This window comes from Salmo salar, chromosome 08 (genome assembly GCF_965601325.2).
Source record: "Salmo salar chromosome 08, fSalSal1, whole genome shotgun sequence".
In the NCBI taxonomy this organism is placed as follows: domain Eukaryota; kingdom Metazoa; phylum Chordata; class Actinopteri; order Salmoniformes; family Salmonidae; genus Salmo; species Salmo salar.
In genome coordinates, this window is record NC_138298.1 from 23,076,512 (window position 1) to 23,100,518 (window position 24,007).

Here is a 24,007-nt window from a genome sequence, read left to right on the forward strand (position 1 = left end):
CACATTAATTGATTTATGCCCTAATGTCTCAAGTCAGCACCCAGCCCCACACTGAGTAATGAATGATGGTTGTATATAGACCTGTTTGAGCGTGTCCCAGTCGTAGTCCTCTTTCCCCACCATGACTCCCCTGAGCTCCTCAGGCTGGAACAACTCCACCACGTCCCTGTCACACACCTTGAAGAAGCCTCTCCTGAACTCTTCAAACACCTTCTCCGCTGATCGGTTGAAGGCGAGGTTCACGTAGGCATCAACAAACTGCTTCCTGTAAAAATAATTAATGGTATTTTTATATTTTTTAAAAAACACAGAAAGCATGCTTGTTGTAATTTCTAAGATGTCGACCTTGTATTATGCATTACAGATGTAAGACTGTAATGTGAGCCAGTTTGCTACAGCAGGAAAATAATCCTGCAGCAACAGAAAATGTGAATTATTATGTGGATAATAATGGACATTTTTGTAGGGGTTGATACATTTTTCTTAAGGGAAAATCAAGTCTGAAGCCTTTTTAAACCTCAAATATATACTACACTTTTTAAATGTACTGCAACAGGGGGATCAAATTAAGATCTTTCATCTGTAGGAGTAAAAGTTGCTGTAGCCTTACTTGTTAAAACTTGTGACTGATTTTCCTGTTTCTTTGGGATCAAGCTCCACCTTCAGGTCATCCCAGATCACCTGATGAAAATAAACAGTTACCACTATTCACATACTGTATCTAGGGATATTTCATTGCTCAATCAGTTTCAATACTGTACATACGGTGAAGGTCATGTCCAGGTTTTCTTCATCATCATCAGTGTAGTCCTCCAAGAGGTACCGCAAACTTCTTCAATTACAATGAAAATAAATGAATGTTTAAACATTTTAATCAATTTCTAAGGGATACTAATTAAATGCTAAAATGTACATTCTAAAATACAAACGTACCTTCCCACAACAGGGTCAAACTCTCTCAGGTCCTCCAGTGAGGGCTTGACCCCCACCATCTTCTTGAACAGGGCCAGAGGGAAGGGCAGGTGTACAATGTTGTGGTTGTACAGGGCCATGCCACACAAGACACCAAACAGGAAGTAGCTCTTCTCCTCCACTCTGGGCTGGTAGTAAGGGGCACATGAGCCAAGGCAGAGGTAAAAACAAGAATAAACAAGAGCAGGCACCATCCCAAGCTGTGAAGACTTTTTCAACTAACTGTTATCTCCTTTTTTTGTATATTTCTTTTGTCTGTATACTGCAATTTAACATTTATGCTGCGAATGTGCACAGCCTAACTAATAATAAAACCTTGGTACATCAGGAGGAGAGTAGGGAGTGATGGTAATTCTTGTAAACAATGCTTTAATGATTGATACAGTGTAGATAGTGGCACTGCTGTAGTGGTTGAATCTCTTTTTGTTGCTATTAACTGACTAAATGTATTTTGATTGTTTTTAGAATAATCTAACATGTCTTACTCAGCAAATTTTTATTTGCTTGATAGTGCAGTGATTGATTATACAGTAATGAAATTGCAATTCCCTAATTCAAGTTCTTACCTTGGCAGGGAATCAGACCAGTGTCTTGGTGTCGTTGTACATGAACATCTCAGACTCTGGTGCCAACAGCTCTTCAAACACATGGAGGAAGAAGTCCCTTTTGTTGACGAGAGACAGCTTCATGTCCTCCACAAACTGCACCTGAGGGATAAAGCATCAGAGGAACGTTTAGGTTGAGTTCTGACATTGTCTTGTGAAAAGCTTTTTTCAACATTTGTCCTTCCTAATTCAGGTTGTCATCATTTTACCACAAGTTCTCTCTGGAAGTAATCATGATCTGCAGCACCCAGTTGTCTGAAGGTATCTTTGATGAGTGACGGGCGCCTTAAGGTCAACTGGAAGACTGGGGCAGGGGGAGATTCTGGGTTGTCTCGGAACGTTCCAGAAGGACACACCACTGTCAGCCGGTGGGCGAGTTTGTGAACCTTCTGCAATATACAAATACACACTAGTTAAGTTTTTTTATGTCACGTGCACAACTACACTGAAATGCATTCCCTGCTTGCACTTTTCCAACAATACACTAATCAATATCAGTGTCACTGATGTCAAAAGGAGAAGAGGACCAAGGTGCAGTGTGTGTGTGGTTACACATTTTATTTAGTCTGTGAAACTACGCAATACATAAATAAACTGAATAACCAAAACAACAAACCATGACGTAGAGGTGAAAAACACTACTCAAAAATAATCACCCACAAAACCCAGGTAGAAAAACCCCTACTTAAGTATGATCTCCAATTAGAGACAACGAGGACCAGCTGCTTCTAATTGGAGATCATCCCAAACAAACCAACATAGAAATACAAAAACTAGAACCTAACAGAACTAGAACACATAGAATAAACCCCCATGTCACGCCCTGACCTACTCTACCATGGAAAATAACAGTTAAGTTAAGTAGATATTAAACACACAAGAAATATAAAAAAGAACACAAGAAATTAAGTAAGCTATATACATGGGCAGCTGTAGGGTCTATTTAGAGTGATATACAGACTGGTCTTTGGAAACCACTGGATAGGCTATGGTATACTTGAAAACAAAGATTCAATAAAAGGATATAAAACAGCCAGTGGAATAAAACAGTATACCTTAGTACAATGTGCGAAAATGTTGAAAATCGCCATCTTGCAGATCAGATTCAACACAAACGGGTAACGGCAAAAGATGACTGGTGTCACCTCTGTGTCCTAGAAGTGACACAAAAGAAACATGAAAGTGCATCTCAATAGTCTACATGGGTTCCATCTCTTTGTCTCGTTCCATCAATCTGCACTGAAAGAACTGGACAAGTAAAACCAGATTCCACCACTTTATCATTCTAACATTTTAGTAATTTACAGATGATTTGGTTATTTTATTACCTCCCTTGTTGACCAAAAATGCCAAAGCTTCACATCCTCCAATAGAATAACACTCTCGTTGATCTCGTCCACATAAAAGGTACTGGCTGGAACTTCCTGGGTTCTTCCGGACCTTTTGTTTGCCTTTGACATAAGATAATGTCAGCATCAAAATAGATTTGCACATCTGCCTTGCAGTTCACAATATGAAGTATGTTAGGGCATGATCAACAATACTGACAAACGCCAACTACAGAAAATGGTCAGGAGGACTATAAAAATGATTGACATAGACACTGACTCTGTGGAGGTACTTGAGGGCTTCCAGCAGGAATTTGACTCCGGGGTTGTGGGTAACCAGAAGACCGTTCCTCAGCATGAATGACAGGGCATTCTTCCACATCAGAATGTGCTTAGTCATGATGGAAGGCTCCATTGAGGACCACCAGTCTTCTATAAGATGATACAAGAATACAAAAGTCCAAAATATGTAAATGATATTGCCTGAGCAACAATTTTTTTTAATCTTATAATATATGGTAATGTGTCACAGTGTCACAGCTATGCTTCTATTATAATACAATTCTGTAAAATGATACCGATGCCAAATTGACTGATAAAGTGACAAGGTCACTTATATTCATTTATATATTCATTTAAAAAGTGGGTTTAAAGAGTAAGTTGATCTTAACTGATTTCCTAATCCAAGGTATGTTCAGTAGCTGGTCGAAAACTTGGCTAGCAGCCTCTAGGTCCACTGTCAAAGCTCCGGCTGCTTGTGGAATCTCACTGGTCATAAGAAACAGAGGGCATAGCATTAGAAACACAGGGCGTAGCATTAGAAACACAGGGCATAGCATTATAAACAGAGGGCATAGCATTAGAAACACAGGGCGTAGCATTAGAAACACAGGGCATAGCATTATCAGGAACACAACATATACAGTTAGGTCTACAGACAGTTTTCATTTCAAACCTTCTATTTTAAAATCACTTACCTGGATTTGGTGAAACTGGCCACAAGACTTGAACTTGTTGAGAACATCAAGGATATTTCTCTGTTGGAACAAATGTGGACACATTTGATGTTTCAGTACAATTATACTATAAGAAATACAACTGTAAAATAAATGTTGATTATTTCATTTTGAGTTAACTAGAAAATAAATAAATACTAACAAAGAACCTTTGTCTACGGTAGATTATGTTTTAATATTCAATGTAAATAATATTAAATGAACCTTGCCGCCTCTGCATTTCCTTGCTCCATCGTCAGCCATTTTTGCAGCTTGGCTTCATCTAACCTCCCGATTGGCTGTTCTCTTTCAGAACTCTACAAAGGCAGATAAAGCAATATAATGAATTAAAATATCTCAAACATGAATTATCAGCTTGAGACATTTAGAATGTTCCAGTCTCCCTTTTACTGGGGTATAAAAGGTCAGAAACATTACCTCAGCAGTGTAAATGAAGTTTGAATTCCATCCCACTGATATCTTCATGTCTGGTAAAAATATAAATGTACAGAAGAGGTTGTAGGGACATACAATCTCGTAATGTGTTCTTACTCAGTCACCCAAACACTACATAGTCAGTAGGTAGATGCATAATATAATTGAATAGAATCAAATACAAAATAGAAAAGAAGAGAATAGAATAGACATTGTATCCGGTACCGTTGTGTATGACTGTCCCTGCCCCACCAGAAGCCCTTTTCAGCAGCACTGAGGTGGGTCGCAAGCAGCCCTCTGTGTTGCCAGTCCCTAGCTGACCTTTGACCCCACTGCCAAAGGCCCAGAGTTGACCTGAAGACCCCAGCACCAGGGTGTGATGGCTAGCAGAGTTACAGTCAGACAAAAACACAGTCAGACTGAGAATGTTCAAGGTTGGTTTCCTATCTGTTTATTATATGTGTATATATGTGTATAAGTAGCATTATGCTGTTGGTCATTACCTGCCACATGCTATCTGTGAGACCAGTCCATCCATACCCTCTACCAGTTTGGGTAGGAGTTCGTTAGCTGACGCATTGTGCCCAAGCTGGCCTCGGCTTCCCTCTCCAAAGGTGAACACCTGTCCACCCTAAAGACCACAAAGAACCAGTTGTTGACATGTCAAGGCCCAGAGTTGTTCCTGGTCTAGTCAGGTCAGGGCCCTAATCACTTCTTAAAGAGACAGTATAATAGTATTGAAGGGTCGACACACTGGATTGACCTTTACTCTGGTAGCCCTGAGGCTTGATCTGTATTAACAGCCATAATCAGGACATATTCTGTATTACCTGTGATATTCCATTCTGTAATAAACTAACTTCTCATTTAGTATGAGACTGTATTCATGCACTCAGATAACTTATATGGTTTATTGTGTAGCATATCTCTTCCAGACACCCACCAGACACTTGATCATTAGTTTTTCCACCTCTGTTCAAAGTCATTTTGTATAACTGCCTTTATTCATTCGAGAGGTTGCTGACTTTGTGTGCAGAACTATCTCCCAGTGGGCCCACTGTTTAGGACATTAAACACTTTTTTCTGAACTTAAATGAACTGCCGTCGGATTTGTCTCCTTTCACACCAACACCTCCCTTGGGCCCTTCAGTAAAAAGCCTGTAATAGTATGATACCTTGGTGAGAACAGCAGTGTCCCTCTCCACAGTAATAGTATGATACCTTGGTGAGAACAGCAGAATGTGCCTCTCCACAGCTGATGAAGGAAACCCCCAAGACTCTGAGAGCAGGCACAGCACAGATGTTGAACCGTCCTGGCAGGGGGAACAAGCATCATACAAGCATCATGCAATGTTCCCACTCATTATAATACATCTGTAAAATGACTTAGTGGTTATAACAAAGGAATCCAAGTTCAAATTAGAAAATGCTGGTGGATAAGCCTGATTAGCTTTTTATACAAGTAGCGTACGAAGAGAGGTAGAGTGCCGTAGTACCTTTCTCATCCACACGGTTGAGTCCCAGCTGCCCAGCCCTGTTCGCCCCACAGCAGTAGACCAGGCCTGGGAGGGTGAGGGCCAGAGTGTGGGTTCCGCCGGCTGCTACCTGGGTCACTGGGACTCCAGTGAGGGAGCGCACCAGGGCAGGAGTGGGCTGCAGAGGGACTCCCTTCCCCAGGCCCAGCTGTCCATGACTGTTCAGGCCCCATGAGAACACCTGTCCTCCTGTAGAAGACAAAGAAATTACATATATCATTACAATTACATAACAACAATTCCAGAGTTACATTCTTTCCTAATAAATATCATCTCACTGTCCTTTTGATGTTCACGCTTAGAAAAAAGGGTTCCAAAAGGGTTCTTCGGCTGTCCTCATAGGATAACCCTTTTAGGTTCCAGGTAGAACCCTTTTAGGTTCCAGGTAGAACCCTTTTAGGTTCCAGGTAGAACCCTTTTTGTTTTCATGTAAAACACTCTGAAAAAAAGGGTTCTACATGGAGCCAAAAACAGTTATCCAACGGGTTCTCCTATGGGGACAGCTGAATAACCCTTTTAGGTTTTATACAGCACCTTTTTTCTAAGTGTAGTTTAACGGATGCATGTGGTTATCATAGTTTAGATGGAATGTAGTCTGTGTGAGAAACATCAGTAGGTACAGTACGTTATACCTTTAGTCAGGGCCAAAGAATGGGAATTTCCACAAGCAACCTGTATCACTGTTATCGGCAAGGGCGAAGGTATTGGAACTGGTCTGTAAAAAAAAAAAAAGGAGACATCTAGTACATATTGTCTTTGTTAGTGATCAGTGGAATCCAAGAGGGCTCTCATTACTTGACAAAGTGTAAATCATGGATGATATTTCACTATCAAGATCTATTTCAAGTTGAAGTTGAGGTTTCCTTGCCTTGGCCTGGGGACTTTGGAGACAGTAGTAGGGGTGAGGCCCAGCTGTCCCTCACCCCCTGCCCCCCAGGAGTAGACCTGTCCTGACTCGCACACAGCTACAGAGTGGTCCTGACCACAAGCCACAGAGACCACTGCCCCCAGACCCTCCACTGGGGCTGAAACGGGTAGAACACACAGATTTATTTGGAAGTCCTATGTCTTGGAAAGGGTTAAATACCATTACATTTGGATTCCCTGGTGCCACTAGGGCAGTTTAACACCCTGATGATAAATGAGTTCACCAAGGTGTGCAATTGTTTTGATTGACTTTAATAATTTGTTTATGATACCTGTGATGTTAAAATGTTCTAATGTAATGTACTTGTTACTGTATCTTGTAGTTTTATATTTTATGTCCTCAGGGTACCACTGACTAAATGAAAGTTCATCATCTTGAGGATGAAGTAAATTACATAGCAACAGTTAACTTTCGTTCCTCTAACTTTGATTGAGAAACGAAACTGAAACCCAACTGTGAGCCTATGTTGTAGTTTTATTGAGGGATAGCCTACCCATTTATGAAAGTTGTGGTAAAGCTCACTAGGCTAAATATAGGCTACTATACATTTTAATATAATCTGTAATTATGAACAATAGAGTGACCAGAAAATGTTAGCATAATGATAAAGAATAAAATAATTCAGAAGCAAGCATCCTTTTGGCCGCACTTTAATCTGAAATAGCCTACATAGCAATACTTGCACCCAAATAGTCAGATATAATTAAAATTGTCTTACCTGGTAGTTTTGAATCTCCGTTCTGTCTACCAAGTTGTCCCTTTGAGTTGCGCCCGCATGATAGGATCCTGCCATCTACCGTGAGAAATAAAGTGTGTTGCTCCCCACAAGCAATTTCTGTGACTTTATCAGAGAATATATTCCCTGCTATAGGAACAGACACATTCTCAAAATGTAGACCAAGCTGTCCACTCGAACCGTCTCCCCAGCAGAACATGATGATGTGATGATTGACTGATGAATGACTAAAGTGTGGTCCACCTAGGTTGACTATATAGGGCACTGCCTGTGCGCGCGCATGTGCCTGTGTGTGTGAGCTACCTTTCGTAAAATATCAGAAGGCATTAAATCCGATTTGCAGTAGTTATCAATGATCACTGATTTTCCAGATTGTATGCACTGCATAATTGATTGGACCCCATAATGAAAATGTAAACAGTTTGCGTTGATTGGCCCCAATTACCTTATCTGAGGAACGCTCAGCTATCTGATCGATAAAGTATGATTGGCTTTCATTAATTTCGTTTATCATTCTTTGGCCAATCAGCAGCACAGAACGAGGGGTCCGAGCCTCCGAGGGTCGTCACTAGTAACCACATCCATGAAGTCATAATTATGTCTAAACCGTTGACGTCACCAAACCCGGGCTTTGATTTTATCTCAGCCCCGAGTCTTTTGACCTGCTGCAATGAATACTCCAAACATGAGCCCTGGCCTGCCCTGCCTTTTTAGTGCTGCCTAAAACCAGCAGTTATGTGTAAGGTGGCACTTTAGGAGCCGGAGTCAAAGTGGTTTTCCAAAGTCATTTTGGAGTCGTCTCCAAAAAGTATATTTCGGCGCGCTGGCGACTGTTCCTTCTCCGAGGGAGAGAGCGCAAACAAAGATTTGTCTAACTAAACCAAGATAGACCACAGCCTGCCGTTTCCAATGGGAACAAATGAGCCATAATGGGCAGAACAAGCAAGGAGGGGGCCAAGCACGAGCTAGCATCATCTGCATATTTCTGTTAGGGAACAACTACTCTGAAGTGCGCGTGCGTGATAACTCAATTAGCCTTTGCACTCCTTCTAAACAACGCGATTTTTAAAATCTTTGCAAAGATTAAAGTCTACAAACCTTAGTCCACTCGGTTCATAACATATTCTAATTTTGGGAACAGAAAACTGTATTGAGATCAAATGTTTAATCGATGAGATAATGTACAGAATGTAGGCCAAAATCCATCTCGTTCCTTCTCCCAATGCACGCCAGTGGGCTTCCTCTCACTACCATATTTGATAGAGTAAAAACGCCAAGCGGATTCTTCACATTTAAAAATCCAGTGAAATATCTGTCTCATTGTTTTATCTGTGGTGCAAAGATTAGACTTAAACGTTGTTAGCTTGCTATTGGAGTCGAGGATCGGTAGGATGGTCAGTTTTACAAGGGTATGTTTGGCAGCATGAGTATAGGATGCTTTGTTGCGAAATAGGAAGCCAATTCTAGATTTAACTTTGGATTGGAGATGTTTGATGTGAGTCTGGAAGGAGAGTTTACAGTCTAACCAGACACCTAGGTATTTGTAGTTGTCCACATATTCTAAGTCAGAACCGTCCAGAGTAGTGATGCTGGACGGGCGGGCAGGTGCAGGCAGTGATCGGTTGAAGAGCATGTATTTACTTTTACTTGTATTTAAGAGCAGTTGGAGGCCACGGAAGGAGAGTTGTATGGCATTGAAGCTCGTCTGGTGGATTGTTAACACAGTGTACAAAGAAGGGCCAGAAGTATACAGAATGGTATCGTCTGCGTAGAGGTGGATCAGAGACTCACCAGCAGCAAGAGCGACATCATTGATGTATACAGAGAAAAGAGTTGGCCCAAGAATTGAACCCTGTGGCACCCCCATAGAGACTGCCAGAGGCCCGGACAACAGGCCATCCGATTTGACACATTGAACTCTATCAGAGAAGTAGTTGGAGAACCAGGCGAGGCAATCATTTGAGAAACCAAGGCTACTGAGTCTGCCGATGAGGATGCGGTGATTGACAGAGTCGAAAGCCTTGGCCAGGTCAATGAATACGGCAGCACAGTATTGTTTCTTATCGATGGCGGTTACGATATCGTTTAGGACCTTGATGAGGTGCACCCATGACCAGCTCGGAAACCAGATTGCATAGCGGAGAAGGTGCGGTGGGATTCGAAATGGTCGGTAATCTGTTTGTTGACTTGGCTTTCGAAGACCTTAGAAAGGCAGGGTAGGATAGATATAGGTCTGTAGCAGTTTGGGTCAAGAGTGTCCCCCCCTTTGAAGAGGGGGATGACCGCAGCTGCTTTCCAATCTTTGGGAATCTCAGACGACACGAAAGAGAGTTTGAACAGGCTAGTAATAGGGGTTGCAACAATTTCGGCAGATAATTTTAGAAAGAAAGGGTCCAGATTGTCTAGCCCGGCTGATTTGTAGGGGTCCAGATTTTGCAGCTCTTTCAGAACATCAGCTGACTGGATTTGGGAGGAGAAATGGGGAAGGCTTGGGCGAGGAGCTGTGGGGGGTGCAGTGCTGTTGACCGCGGTAGAGGTAGCCAGGTGGAAAGCAAGGCCAGCCGTAGAAAAATGCTTCTTGAAATTCTCAATTATAGTGGATATATCGGTGGTGACAGAGTTTCCTATCCTCAGTGCAGTGGGCAGCTGGGAGGAGGCGTTATTATTCTCCATGGACTTTACAGTGTCCCAGAACTTTATTGAGTTTGTGTTACAGGAAGCAAATTTCTGCTTGAAAGAGCTAGCCTTGGCTTTTCTAACTGCCTGAGTATATTGGTTTCTAACTTTCCTGAAAAGTTGCATATCACGGGGGCTGTTCGATGCTAATGCAGAACGCCACATTATGTCTAAACCAAGGGCGAAAATCTGATATCAACTTTGGAGGGGACAATTACATTACATTTTCTCAAGAGCAATTCCTGAGGAGGACACCAAAAGTAGTGCTGTAACACATAGCCTACATTGTAATATGGTAAATGTATATTGAGGAACCAAAGAAATAAGGTGTTTGCCGTACTCCTAACTACCGGTACCCAAAACTACACAACTAATCACAACAGCAATACCATTGCCTTTAACAGATCTTAGTTCAGTCACCAGTTTAAGTTGAGAGTGGGGGTATCCATGGCATTTTCCAATGATGTTCCTATTTTACAAGTCAAAAAAATGGAGAACCTTTCATAATGTTGCCAAACAAAGACTCAACAAACTTACCTGAGACTCCCTGTCTCTGCCAGTCTGTCCCTGCATATCTGTCCCCAACTCTGCTGTTTGTGTGCCATCTGTTGCCTGCTCTGCCTAATGACATCATTGTGAAACATTTCCATTAGAATTTCATTTCTTTCTTATGAACATTTTATCAACTAGTCTTTGAGATATTAGGCTACTAGGGTTCTTACTTTGCGTTTTGGTGTACTGAAAAATACTCTGATGTCCGTCTTTTATTTTTCTGCCATTTTTCTACCTGGCTGGCTGGCTGGCTACACACACACACACACAGTGTGTAGGTTATTTACAGTAGGAGATGGGCTTCTATCATTCTATTTGGGCTTCGATCTAAAAGGTAGCTAGCAAATGTGAAACGGATTAAAATGACAAGAGTTGACAGCTGTATGAGTTCACCATTTACACAACATATGCTGCAACCTTTTGTAATTTTAATAGTTTGTTTCATATTGGCTGGCTTCCAACAATAGCTGAATTTGCAAAGCTAGCGAGCACCAATTCCGTTTCAATGGTGTTTGCTATAATCTTTGCTACCCGGGTTAAATAAAGGTGAAATAAAATAAATAAATAAAAGTTCCCTTGCTACAATTTAGCTTTTGCAACGAGACCATTAAATATATTTAAGACAATGGTAGAAGAGAATGTAGTTCTGTTCAGTTTGGACTTCAGTTTATCGCTAACCTTATCGCAGGGACTTTGAAGCACTAACTTACATCATCTGCATGCTGATCTTGGAATAAATTGACGATAGCAAAGATTCCATCTTTGACGAGGCCACATAAATGGAATAGGTACTAGCTAGCTTAATAGTTAATATTTGCGCGCTAGCTCTGCATATTCAGCTAGTGTGTGTGCGCGATTGACTGGATTAACCTCACTTCAGTTAAGTTCATTGAGTGCCTTTCAGACAGTAGATACGACCCCTCTGTTACCTTGCCAACTAAGGAACTGGCAGTGGATCAAAACATTGTGAGGCAAAGGGTGGGGGGGTCGCAATCTTTTGAAACTTAAAAACGCGCTATTAAGTGTCTATAATCAGCACAATTGCTTTCATTGCGTATTATTAATATTATGTAAATTACATAGTTATGTTTCAGTGACATATTGGGGGGGACAAATCATATTTTTCCAAGGATGGGGGGGTCGTGTCCCCCCTGGGATTTCCGCCCCTGGTCTAAACCCCAACTATTTCTACAATTTATCTTCGTAAAATCTGACTTTAAACCTTACCCTAACTGCTGACCTCATACCTAACCATAACCTTAAATTAAGACCAAAAAGCGATTTTCTGTTTTCATGAATTTTAGCCAATGACTTTGTGGCTGTGGTAACTAGTGCCAACAAGGTGGGAGGGAGGCGTAAATATTTCCAGCATGCTGATTCGCGCTGCGCGGGTGACAGGCTCAGTTCCTCTTCTTGTTTGATAGCGTTCGGCACTCAACACACGGACACTTTTGATTCATTTAACTGTACACTGTGCAGCTTTTGCAACATATTCGAAGACGTTGTAAAGAGTTAAAGGTAAGAATACAACATTTTCTGCAGAGAAATACCGAAGAAATGTGATTGTTGTCGAAGGGCGGGAGATAGGCTGCGCAAGTCATGGATTATTTTGCTAGCTGCTGTTAGCATAGCGCTACCTATTAAATGAGCTAAAAAATAGTGTCAAATTAGGAATACTTTATCGTCTATCCTTACTATTTAACGTTAGTGTGATGAAATAAACAGGGGTCGTTTGCGAAACCATTAGTTAACATTCTGCACAGCAGCTATCTAACTAGCCGAGCAGTAGCTTGTTTAGTTGCTAGTTAGCAAGCTAGCTTGTTCATTATGGGATATGGTGTTGCGTCATGCGCGTTTGTCAAGTTTGTGTTGACATTAGAAAAATACGCTGCAGTAATGGACTAACATAAACATTGTCAATCATTATTTATTTTTGTCAATCTATGTATACTTTTGTGCATGCCTGTTAATGAGCCTTTTGAAATATTTTGAATAATTAGATATTTATTTATTCAGCTGTAATAAAATAACAACCGCTGTTGACTCTTGTCTAGTGTTCATGTTCTTTAGCTGCACCAGTTACCGATAAGTGATAACTGCATTATCTTATCAACTGATTCTGACAAATGTTCAGAATGCTTCAGGACAGGTGTGACAAAGAAGAAATGTAGGCAACACAGCAAGTGAAGCATCCTGACACTTACAGCTTGGCATGTTAGACCAATGATGACCGAGGTCTTAAAACTGCACTATAAAGTTCCAAGTAACCAATCTTAAGATGTGGCTAGGCCTACATATGGAATAGAGAAGAACATTTGATTTAATTAAGTAGGCTATTTCACATGCATTTTCTGTTGTATGGAGTCGAGAGACACAGGAAGATAGACAGAGAGAGATTGAGTATCCTGCATCAACAAACATAGAAATATCAATCCAGCCACCATCCATTCCCATGACATCTATTGGAACTCAGCCACTCTGCAGCTGGCAAAACACAGCAGGCCTAGGAAAACTGGCTGACGTTTCCAAGGCCTAGTCCAACTCTTCTATTCAATTTACAGCACCTATCTAGGAGCTCTTGTTGACTTGACATTCAATCTAATAGCTATCGATCCTTCTTCCCCAATTGTTAGCCTATTTGCAGTCCAGAAACCTCTGCTCTAGGGTAACCTGTGTTGTTGGCCAGAGGATATCTCTCCCCGCGAGGAGTCGTCTGCTGCTGTTGGTGACCATGTCAGCCTTCGCTCTCATCCACCTGGCCCGGTTGGGGGGGACTCAGGCCATGCGACAGAGGGGTTTCCTCCAGACAGCCCTAGTGAGTGTCCTACCCCTGCAGGATGACCTCCCCCTCCAACGGCCTCTCCACCTGGGCCTGCTGCGGGCCAGCAACACGCGCTTCGACCCGGACAGCAGTGGCAAGCCCACCACCTGGGACTCGTTCGGCATCTGGGACAACCGCATTGACGAGCCCATCAACCTGTCGCCCTCCATCAAGTACGGCAAGCCCATCCCCAAGGTCAGCCTGTCCAAGGTGGGCTGCGCCTCGCTCATCGGCCACCGGCGGGAGAACGAGGACCGCTTCCAGGTCTCCCAGATGACAGACAATATCCTCTACTTTGCCGTGTTCGACGGCCACGGAGGGCCTGAGGCGGCAGACTTTTGCGACAAGTACATGGAGAAGTACATTAAGTAAGTCATCTGGCTGGGTTTTATGATCTGTGTTTAGTCAGGGCATCGGCCTGTAGGATCAGTTTAGGGCCTAATGTGTGTTGAATGGACTGGAGAAAAAATGCTATTTAGTTTTTATCATTTTTATACTTGCAAAATCTCTTAAGAGGTCAGGCTGAGACCATTGAATTGATTGAATGTGTTTTGGTGTTATTTCAGGGATCTTGTAGCAGAGGAGGACAATCTGGAAGTTGTTCTTACTAAAGCATTCCTTGAACTGGACAAAGACTTGGCAAGACACCTCCACTTCTTCCCTCATGGTAGGTTCCGTCTGTGATGTTACACGTCAGGGAATGTAGATAGACTGTCTCTGTACTGACAATGTACGTAGACCGCACAGAGTTTTTGTTTTTATGTTAAACTTAACCTAGTTTTGAAGCTAAAGTCTTTAGATTAGCTTGTGTTGAAATATTAATGAATAGCCTAACTTATCAATGTGACTGCTCTTCCAAGAGCTTTGATGACTTAACCGATCCTAAATGGAGCTAACGGGAATTTTCAGTCACTGCCTTCAGTGCTGTGAAAGCTAAACATTAATACCCAGGGTCACCTTTCTCAGACTGCAAAGCACAGGTTAGGACATGCATGTGGCAGACAAGCATTCTAAACAAAAAACTCCACTGGATGCCCTGCAGATAACAATCAGGGTTGTCCACTTGTAGTGCATGCACCCTTCCAAGATACTGGATCAAGTTTACCTTCAGTTCCTTTGGCAGCCATTTTCTTTTGTAAAGGTCGCTTGGAGACCCAGATGTTAGCAATCATAGAATGTCGACCGTTTTCTCTGAGAAAGGCCTAGTTTAACCGCCAAGATGGTGACAGTCAATTAGTTTAGCTTGAGTGTGTGGCCAAAATGTCGGCCACAGACGGCGTGAAATGTCCCAATATGCCCTGTGTGTGTGTGTGTGCATGTTATTTACGACAGCAGCGGAGCCAGCTAAGAGCTGGAGGCACCAGGCACCTTTTTGGAAGGAGAAGGGGGGCTAGATAATGGAGAGTCCAGCGGGTCCTATCCTGGACTACTGGAAGGTTCCTCATCTTTCTCTCTCTCTCTCCTCTCTCCTTTTCTATTTCTCTCACACAAGTTGATTTGAACAGCTGTATAAGGATCATTGTAAAATCAGAAACTGTAGGCTGTTACCATGCAAATGGTTGCTAAGGACACCCAAGAGGGAACAAAACACAAATCACCATGTGTACAAAACATGACACATAGAAACTTAGTCGTGAAATTTGAAGTGTTATACACTTAATTATTGAAAGAGGCATTAGCCTAGAGCTCTCACCTATAGATTTGATCACCATGGTGATAGTCCTGATAAGCGCTATCTGATTCTAAAGGATTAACTTCTGTCACTGCTGCTTTCAGTATTCTGCCATGGGCCAGTACACTGTATATAGGACTGTATATTAGGTCACTCATTGTAACTCTGACATTTTTGTATGACACCACTGGTCAGAGATCCAAAGTTCCACTGACCGTATTGTAGTTGCTCTCATTCTGTTTCTGTAACCCTAAAACAGTGTGACATGCATGTCTGTCTGACTCTCTCTCTCCAGCCATCCTTTTTGTTTAGACTAGTAACCTCCCCCTCCATTCTGTTCTCATGTTGTGGAGTATGACTCGTGAGTGTTTGTCACGTGCCACCTATGCTGTGAATGTGTGAGAATACATTTTGAGCATGTATCTGAATAATTCATTGTGTGTTTTGAGAAACAAGTTTACCATAATATGATTGTCAGCTCTGTGTGTTGATTGTTAGCTGTATGTGTCTGGCCTTACAGTTGTGTGTGTGTGTGTGGTCTTCAGATGTGTTTCCCCCCCTGACGTGTTTCCCTCTACTTCCTGGTGTTGTAGTGGTGAGCGCTGGCTCCACGGCCACGGTGGCCCTGCTGAGGGACGGTATAGAGCTGGTGGTGGGCAGCGTGGGGGACAGCCGCGCCATGCTCTGCCGCAAGGCCAAGGCCCTCAAACTCACCTCGGACCACACCCCCGAGAGGAAGGACGAGAAGGAGAGGTACGGCAGATATCCAGGCTCGAGAAAGACTTGATCTGATATTCATTTGTTGGTAGCTGTAAGGTTTGGAGTCACAGGAGGCATGCTTTATCCATCACATCAGACACTAATAGAAATGTGCTAAGTACTATGGATTAAGATCTTACTATAAGTTTTAACAATTCTACGTAAGTCATTTAAGAGCCCTCTCCCATGCTTTGAAACCACTTGTGTCTGTCTCTACCTCCAGGATAAAGAAAAGCGGTGGCTGGGTGACCTGGAACAGTCTGGGGCAGCCCCACGTCAACGGCAGGTTAGCCATGACACGCGCCATCGGGGACTTTGACCTCAAGAGCACCGGGGTGATCGCTGAGCCAGAGACCAAGAGAATATCAGTGAGTGTCTGCCGTCACCACCTCAGAGAAATGATCTACTGTGCAGTATCAGAGTGTATACATCTCAAATTACACTCTATTCCCTATAAAGTGCACTACTTTTGACCTGGACCTAGAGCTGGGAAGAAAAACCGACAATTATCGATACCGACCATTTCTGGAGGACATGTTACTGATATTGATAATAACGATAAGTAGCCGTTACTAGAGGAATATGACGTTTGAAATAAAATAACTCTGCTAATATGGGCTATTGCTAACGGGACAGTGATGGCCACAACATTGAAAGTAGTAGTTGTAGTTTTAAGGGTAATGTAAAAAAGTAACTAGTGCACATTGTTATAAACTTATCATTCAATTTATTGTTATCGTGAAAATTCAGTACATTTATCATTATATGGGTTTTTGTCCATATCGCCCAGCTCTACCAGAACCTAATATAGTGCATTCATTTTGACCAGATCCACACAGGGCTGGACAAAATTGGTCCACTGTATGGGGAATAGGTTGGAATTAGCCAGTGTCTGTCACTCAGTTTGGGTCATTTTGTCCCCCGAGGTGTTTGGGTCATTTTGGCCCCCCCGAGGTGTTTGGGTCATTTTGGCCCCCCGAGGTGTTTGGGTCATTTTGGCCCCCCGAGGTGTTTGGGTCATTTTGGCCCCCCGAGGTGTTTGGGTCATTTTGGCCCCCGAGGTGTTTGGGTCATTTTGGCCCCCCGAGGTGTTTGGGTCATTTTGGCCCCCCGAGGTGTTTGGATCATCTTGGCAGGGTTTATCACGTCTTCAGCCTGTGGGTGCTCAGAACAATGACAGATTAACCTCCGAAGGGCAAATGTGTTTCCTCTTTATCACTGGAGCCTGTCTGGCTTAGTCTCTGGCTTGTGTCATGGTCTGTCTGTAGACGTCTGACAATAAGGTATTAACTGAATTTTTTTCTAGCTGCATCACGTCCATGACTCGTTCCTGGCACTGACCACAGACGGCATCAACTTCATCATGAACAGCCAGGAGATCTGTGATGTCATCAACCAGTGCCACGACCCCAAAGAGGCCGCCCAGAGGATCTCAGAGCAGGTAGGGTGGTCACTTTGAGCCACCACAGCCCCTAGGGCAGCTTTTCCCAAACTCAGTCCTCCGGACCCCAAGGGGTGCACGTTTTGTTTTATGCCCACAGCTGATTGAAATGATCAAAGCTTGATGATTAGTTGGTTATTTGAATCAGCTGTGTAATGCTAGGGCAGAAACCAAAACGTGCACCCCTTGGGGTACCAAGGACTGAGTTTAGGAAACACTGACTTCGGGTGTAGGGGTAACATCTATCCCAAAGAGCAGTAGTGATTTTTGAAGTTGTTGAAGCAGAGATATGTAATGTAAGCCTAGCAAATTAATGAGTTCAAAGGAACTCCATGGCACTGTATAATCATCTCAATGGATTGTCAAATGTCTCCTGGCTATTTAAAAAAAACAGTTAAACATTGAGACAAATGTTCATTATTGGTGGCGGTGTCTCTCCTCTCGCAGGCGCTTCAGTACGGCTCAGAGGACAACAGCACCATTATCGTGGTTCCCTTCGGAGCCTGGGGGAAACAGAAGAACTCAGAGACCAGCTACTCCTTCAGCCGCAGCTTCGTGTCCAGCGGCCGCTGGGCCTAAACAGGTGGACTCGGGTAGTCATTAGTACGAAGTTACCCCTAGACACTAATCTAGTGTCAGTTTATGTTTCCCACCCCTAATAGTGAAGGTTAGGGCTTGGGGAGCGTAATCTGATCTGAGCTCTGTGGTTATGGATAACTTTGATCGAAGCAGACTTGAAGGGAATGGGGAGGGATATTCCTGTGGACCTTATCGATGTGCAATACAGTCTTCACACAAGGCGGGCCTGTTCAAGACATGCAGGGGAAAAGCACAGCTAACCAAGAACCGATGCCTTAGGAACAATGACATGCCGTTTTACTGATAATAATCCCGTAGTTTTGAGCCTGTTCTACAGAAAGGCTGTTGAGTCATTATGTGCACTTAACAAGGAACACGTCCTTTTCACTTCCTCCAAAATCGCCTATTCCCTATGTAGTGCACAACTTTTGGCCGACAAACGTAGTGCACTACATAGGGAATTAGGTGCCATTTTGGACGCAAACAAGGTTGCAGTAGAAAGCCATCGACTTGGTGGGAGCTTGAAGCCTAAGAACTTACCTTATTCTTCATTGTGTGTAAGTGAGTTTGCATTGTGCCAAGTAAGGCAAACCAGACGTTAATTAGCTTTGTCTGTGAAAACTTGGGGAAGAGTGCTTCTTACTTGCATGTCATGGATAATGTTTTTGGTAGGAAGTTATTCTGAGAAATCAACAACGCACTTTTTTAATTTCCAGATGATGTTGAACTCATTTGTTTCAATGTGTCTAATTCATCCTCTGTACTTGTTAGTGGATATCACTGTGCTGTGGTGCTTCTTTGTTTTGTTCTGAACAACAGTTTTAGTCTGTCGTCTCTTCGCGTGAAGCACTTGTCAGTATTGAGTTCAGGACAAACTTCTCAGAATGGGGATTTTGGGTACAGTAAGGCGCTGCTTATAGTACAGGGTTATCATTGACCAATATGTACAAATTTATATCCATCTAATAGGAAAACGCTCACACACACTGCAGTCAAGACGTGTTAAAAGGACCACTATTTGAATCTCTGCGTTTCTATAATTTCAACATGGTAGAAGGAAAAGCTGTGTGTAGATACTGTAATACACAGAGGAAAGAGAGCCAGCCAAATGATGGCAAAAGCCCAAAGTCTTGTAATAGATGGGCACATGCAGTATGGAATGCAATGTGTTAGTTCTCCCTGTTCTACAATCATATTGGGCCCTCGGGAGCCACAGAAAGCATTGATGCCCCAGTTGCACAAGCCTTAAAGATGCAGTCCTAGATCTTAAGCACTTAAAAATTCGTAACATATTGTACGATGACTTTGTACACAATTGTGTACAATCTTCAATGACCCGTTTTGGCTAGTGATCACTTCTTTCAAAACTACTGGGGGAAATTATGCAAAGGCTTTGGAGCATCACTTTGAGGTAAAGCTATAGAGAATATCTATTGAGCTGTGTTCTAATGGTACTTAGTAGTTTAGTGTAAACACAGTTCATGGTCGTTTGGCTCGAAAACGACTTCAACCCATAGCATTCCAAAAGATGATCTTTATTGACAACAAACAGGTCGAACAACTTAACGCGGGAGAGCCTTTGTTTATTTTGGTGATAAGGACTTGGAACAACAGAAGAAAGTTTAAAATGGTGTATATCTGATAACCATACTGGCATTTAAGATGTTCTCAACTTGGGTACAGAAGTAATTTGTATTTTGTGAGTTTTGTACATAGTTATATTTATGTATGTTTTCATTGCAGTAAAACCGTCAGTGTACTATTTTTAAGTGTTACAATTCAAATATATTACATTTTTTTGAAATAAAAATAAAAATTGCTCACTATTTTATAGTTTGTCCCTTGTCCTCTAGTTGTTGACATGAAGTGGCTAAAATATCACTTGTATTGCACTTGTAATCAAATATGCTTTTTCATAGGGAACCTTTATATGCAACAATGAACAAAGGAGACAGCTAACCAACAAATATGTGAATGTCTGTTTTAAAATGCCGTCAGTGACTCAAATGCAAGAAGTTGTAGAACAACTGGATCTAGAATTAGAGCACAAACAGTGACCGAAGCTAACCACAACTTGACTGTAATTCGCATGGATATCTCACCTGGTGCTTCCAGGTTGTTATAAATAATGTATCGCTGCGTTGATGTGCATTAAAGCCACAGTTGTATTTTTTGCTGTCTATCCAAGTCAGGAATACTTATGTACATGTAACAGCTATACTGTTAAATATTACCGTGAATGTGAGTATCTACAATCCATGAATGTATCTATCCACCATTTTAGGTTTTCCTTGGACACAGTTTGTTTATGTTTGTCCGTTCTCTCACGATGTGAACATCTATTTCTCCTCCGTTTGTAATGAGTATTAGTTTCCTCCGAGTTCTCATAATTAAAATCTTGCATACTAAGTTTCTCATCAGCCTTCCTACATGTTTGTTGGTTTTATTATGTCTGTATTTTACTTCAGATTGTTCATGTTGTATACTGTAGTGCAGGGATCATCAACTAGATTCAGCTGGGGGCTGATTGTTATCGTGAGCGTATGGTCGGGGGGAGCGGAACATAATTACAAATCATTTGTAGTCTGCAAATTGACCGCAAGAATGTTTGACTAAAACATTTCAAACCTTGCAAACCTTTCTTAAATTAAAATCACTTGGAGCTGTTTTCATGGTGTTTGTACAGTCTATGTTCAACAATTAAAATAAAAATGTTATATATTTGCTTTTTTGCTCAGAGCTTTGGGGGGGGGGACAAATAAAACCACTGCCAGTTTGGGAACTCTGTAGTGTATGAAACCATATTCAGCTGAACCTCTGTGTGCCTATTCCTTTCAACTCTTCTGTTTTCTACTAGACGTGTCTAGCTCTAGTATATGTTGTACTGTCAATGCTTAATGGACTGTCACTCCTATTCTCGCATGCTGTTGATGTCCATGTGGTCGACAGTTGAATATTTATCCAAATAAATAATCAAATATGATTTTTTTTCTTCATTTGTGTACATTTTCCAACGTTATTGTCCAGTAGATGTCACTATTGTATCTAGTGCCATAAGTGTCGATTGGAACCATAGGAGGTAGGAATCTCTTGACAAGAAACTATGGGCGGTAGGAGAAACGAGCAGGTTGAAATCAAAAGTCAAGAGCAGCTGCTGTACCTGGAAAAATGAATCAGACAACCTCAACCATCAGTTTCTCAGCAGGAGTTGTCTGAAATTTTAATAAGTCATCTCATCCTACAAGTGTATCTTCATTTGATCACTTTTGTTGCTGAGAATTTTCCTGCACCATAGGAAATGCAGATGAACTTTGATTTACATAAATTCACTGAAAATACACACCAACACACTGTTACATTAACACTATTGCACTTTTCATGTAGCCTACTTTTGGCCAGCTAATAACTACAGATTATTTTTGCTGTGACCAATATAGTTCAAGTTAAGATCCTACATCTGTAGGTTATGGAAGTTCACATTCACCTGTGCCCTCATGCAGTCTTCAGATGTGTATCAAAGTTGATGTGGGTGGGAACGCTTCTAGCTATGGTGTACATTGGCGTGCGGGCTCGCCTCATGTATGCACGCATGCATCAGTCAGTCTCACGAATGCTCATGAAAATTCTGGTTTGTTTTGTCAGGGAGTGCCTCTTGCATATCCCTTGCACTTTGGACCAAATATAGAATATCTCCACTAAACAACTGTTTTCTACACCTGCTGTATCCTTTTGTCAATGAAATAGATTGTATCACCCCTCTTGCTATTTGTTGTGTTACCTTGCATTATTATTATTATCATTATAACTTTATGTATGATACTTTTTTTCCATTTTTTTCCACCTTTATTTAACCAGGTAGGCCAATTGAGAACAAGTTCTCATTTACAACTGCGACCTGGTCAAGATAAAGCAAAGCAGTGAGACACAAACAACACAGAGTTACACATGGGATAAACAAATGTACAGTCAATAACACAATAGAAAAGTCTATATACAGTGTGTGCAAATGTAGTAAGATTAGGGAGGTAATGCAATAAATAGGCCATAGTGGCGAAATAATTACAATTTAGCAATTAAACACTGGAGTGATAGATGTGCAGAAGATGAATGTGCAAGTAGAGATACTGGGGTGCAAAGGAGCAACAACAAAAAATAACAAGGGGATGAGGTAGTTGGGTGGGCTATTTACAGATGGGCTATGTACAGGAGCAATGCTCAGTAAGCTGCTCTGACAGCTGATGCTTAAAGTTAGTGAGGGAGATATGTCTCCAGCTTCAGTGATTTTTGCAATTCATTCCAGTCATTGGTAGCAGAGAACTGGAAGGCGGCCAAAGTAGGAGTTAGCTTACGGGTGGGTGCTGCTATGGTGACCAGTGAGCTGCGATAAGGCGGGGCTTAACCTAGCAAAGACTTATAGATGACCTGGAGCCAGTGGGTTTGGCGACGAATATGAAGCGAGGGCTAGCCAACGAGAGCATACAGGTCGCAATGGTGGGTAGTATAATACATAGTATGGCTTTGGTGACAAAACGGATGGCACTGTGATAGACTGCATCCAGTTTGCTGAGTAGAGTGTTGGGGGCTATTTTGTAAATGACATCGCAGAAGTCGAGGATCGGTAGGATAGTCAGTTTTAGAGGGTATGTTTGGCAGCATGAGTGAAGGATGCTTTGTTGCGAAATAGGAAGTCGATTCTAGATTTAATTTTGGATTGTAGATTCTTAATGTGAGTCAGGAAGGAGAGTTTACAGTCTAACCAGACATCTAGGTATTTGTAGTTGTCCACATACCGTCCAGATTAGTCATGCTAGACGGGCGGGCTGGTGCGGGCAGCGATCGGTTGAAGAGCATGAATTTAGTTTTACTTGCATTTAAGAGCAGTTGGAGGTTAGTTAACACAGTTTCCAAAGATGGGCCAGAAGCAACCAGAATGGTGTCGTCTGCGTAGAGGTGGATCAGAGAATCACCAGCAGCAAGAGCGACATCATTGATGTATACAGAGAAACGAAGTTCTCAATTTACTACTTGTATTACAGTCATCATAATTTCACATAGCATATTTTATAAATCCTACTGAATATAATACATCTCAAATAGTTTTTAATTGCTTTTTTCACCTTCAGGTTTTTTTACTACTTGTTATTTTTGACCTTTTATTTAGCATATGATTCTTGATTGATATTGATATTGTACTTAATTGTCGAGGAGAGTTAGCGAGTAAGCGTTTCACTACTGTTTACACCTGTATCCAATAAACTTTGATTTGATTCGATTTTGATACCATCCTCATAGTCTCTAGTAAAATATATATATTTTTACTTGATGAATTTGTTCTGAATTGAAATATCAACAACAATTTGATGGGGAAACAGATTTTTTATTTTTTTTGGTCCTTTTTCAAAATGTTATGAAATGCTGATGGACTGTTTCATAATCTGGCGTTATGAAACTGGTTATGAATTGATTGATGATTTCCGACTGTAACTGAGAAGTATTTACTTTCTTATACCTTACCTTACCCTCCCTTTTCTCTTATCAGCTAAGCCCATGTTTACACAACCACATAAAAAGCAAACCAGAAATAAGTCACAAACACACACACCACGGGTACCAGAATGCACCCTGGGTCCCACCTTGTCTTGGCTACTGAGATACGTGATGTCGTGAGAGAGCTGTCATAATGCCGACAAACTGGTGACTTCAGTTCTCTCTGCTTGTTTCCTCAATGTGTATTAGCATGAATTGTCATCCGTCACCTTTCCTCTTCTCTAAAGAGACAGCTGTGGTCATTCCTGAGCAAAGTATGAGGTGTTACCCTGAGTCAACATAGTTGGGCCTTTGCCATTACCAGTTTATGGTGTTGACTGTTGACTGTGAAGGACTGCGTTCCAGACATAACTTACGTTATTGGTGTGTGATACTCTGGATGTGTAGAATAGGAAGATGTTGTTTTGTCTTTATGTAAATGAGCAT

At 41.9% G+C, this 24,007-nt stretch overlaps 2 protein-coding genes across 2 annotated transcripts; one reads left to right on the forward strand and one right to left on the reverse strand.

Moving 5' to 3' along the window:
• Positions 1-1,538: 1,538 nt before the first annotated feature.
• Positions 1,539-7,771, reverse strand: LOC106610264 (putative E3 ubiquitin-protein ligase HERC4). The gene is made up of 16 exons (XM_082978446.1): positions 7,517-7,771; positions 6,739-6,895; positions 6,503-6,585; positions 5,832-6,059; positions 5,557-5,648; positions 4,839-4,966; positions 4,561-4,718; positions 4,339-4,388; positions 4,126-4,217; positions 3,883-3,942; positions 3,577-3,673; positions 3,186-3,337; positions 2,906-3,028; positions 2,633-2,731; positions 1,787-1,966; positions 1,539-1,679 (listed from the first exon to the last, which is right to left on the reverse strand). Exons 1-12 carry the CDS (start codon positions 7,731-7,733, stop codon positions 3,302-3,304), a joined length of 1,398 nt encoding a protein of 465 aa, XP_082834572.1. The 5' UTR covers positions 7,734-7,771; the 3' UTR covers positions 1,539-1,679; positions 1,787-1,966; positions 2,633-2,731; positions 2,906-3,028; positions 3,186-3,301.
• Positions 7,772-12,096: 4,325 nt separating this feature from the next.
• Positions 12,097-21,017, forward strand: LOC106610284 (protein phosphatase Mn(2+)-dependent 1K). The gene is made up of 7 exons (XM_014209556.3): positions 12,097-12,280; positions 13,396-13,951; positions 14,150-14,250; positions 15,849-16,008; positions 16,238-16,382; positions 17,321-17,455; positions 17,903-21,017. The coding sequence occupies exons 2-7, from the start codon at positions 13,494-13,496 to the stop codon at positions 18,032-18,034; spliced, it is 1,131 nt and encodes a 376-aa protein (XP_014065031.1). The 5' UTR covers positions 12,097-12,280; positions 13,396-13,493; the 3' UTR covers positions 18,035-21,017.
• The last annotated feature ends 2,990 nt before the right edge of the window (positions 21,018-24,007 follow it).

What these genes read in the sequence shown, in the direction of transcription:
- LOC106610264 (XM_082978446.1), bottom strand. Translation starts at nt 7,733, where the DNA reads ATGTTCTGCTGGGGAGACGGTTCGAGTGGACAGCTTGGTCTACATTTT. An exon ending in CAACCGTGTGGATGAGAAAG is followed by an intron (nt 5,649 to 5,831) that starts GTACTACGGCAC and finishes TCCCCCTGCCAG; the next exon opens with GACGGTTCAACATCTGTGCT. An exon ending in ATTCTGCTGTTCTCACCAAG is followed by an intron (nt 4,967 to 5,556) that starts GTATCATACTAT and finishes TGTGGTCTTTAG; the next exon opens with GGTGGACAGGTGTTCACCTT.
- LOC106610284 (XM_014209556.3), top strand. Translation starts at nt 13,494, where the DNA reads ATGTCAGCCTTCGCTCTCATCCACCTGGCCCGGTTGGGGGGGACTCAG. An exon ending in TACATGGAGAAGTACATTAA is followed by an intron (nt 13,952 to 14,149) that starts GTAAGTCATCTG and finishes GTGTTATTTCAG; the next exon opens with GGATCTTGTAGCAGAGGAGG. An exon ending in CCCAGAGGATCTCAGAGCAG is followed by an intron (nt 17,456 to 17,902) that starts GTAGGGTGGTCA and finishes CTCCTCTCGCAG; the next exon opens with GCGCTTCAGTACGGCTCAGA.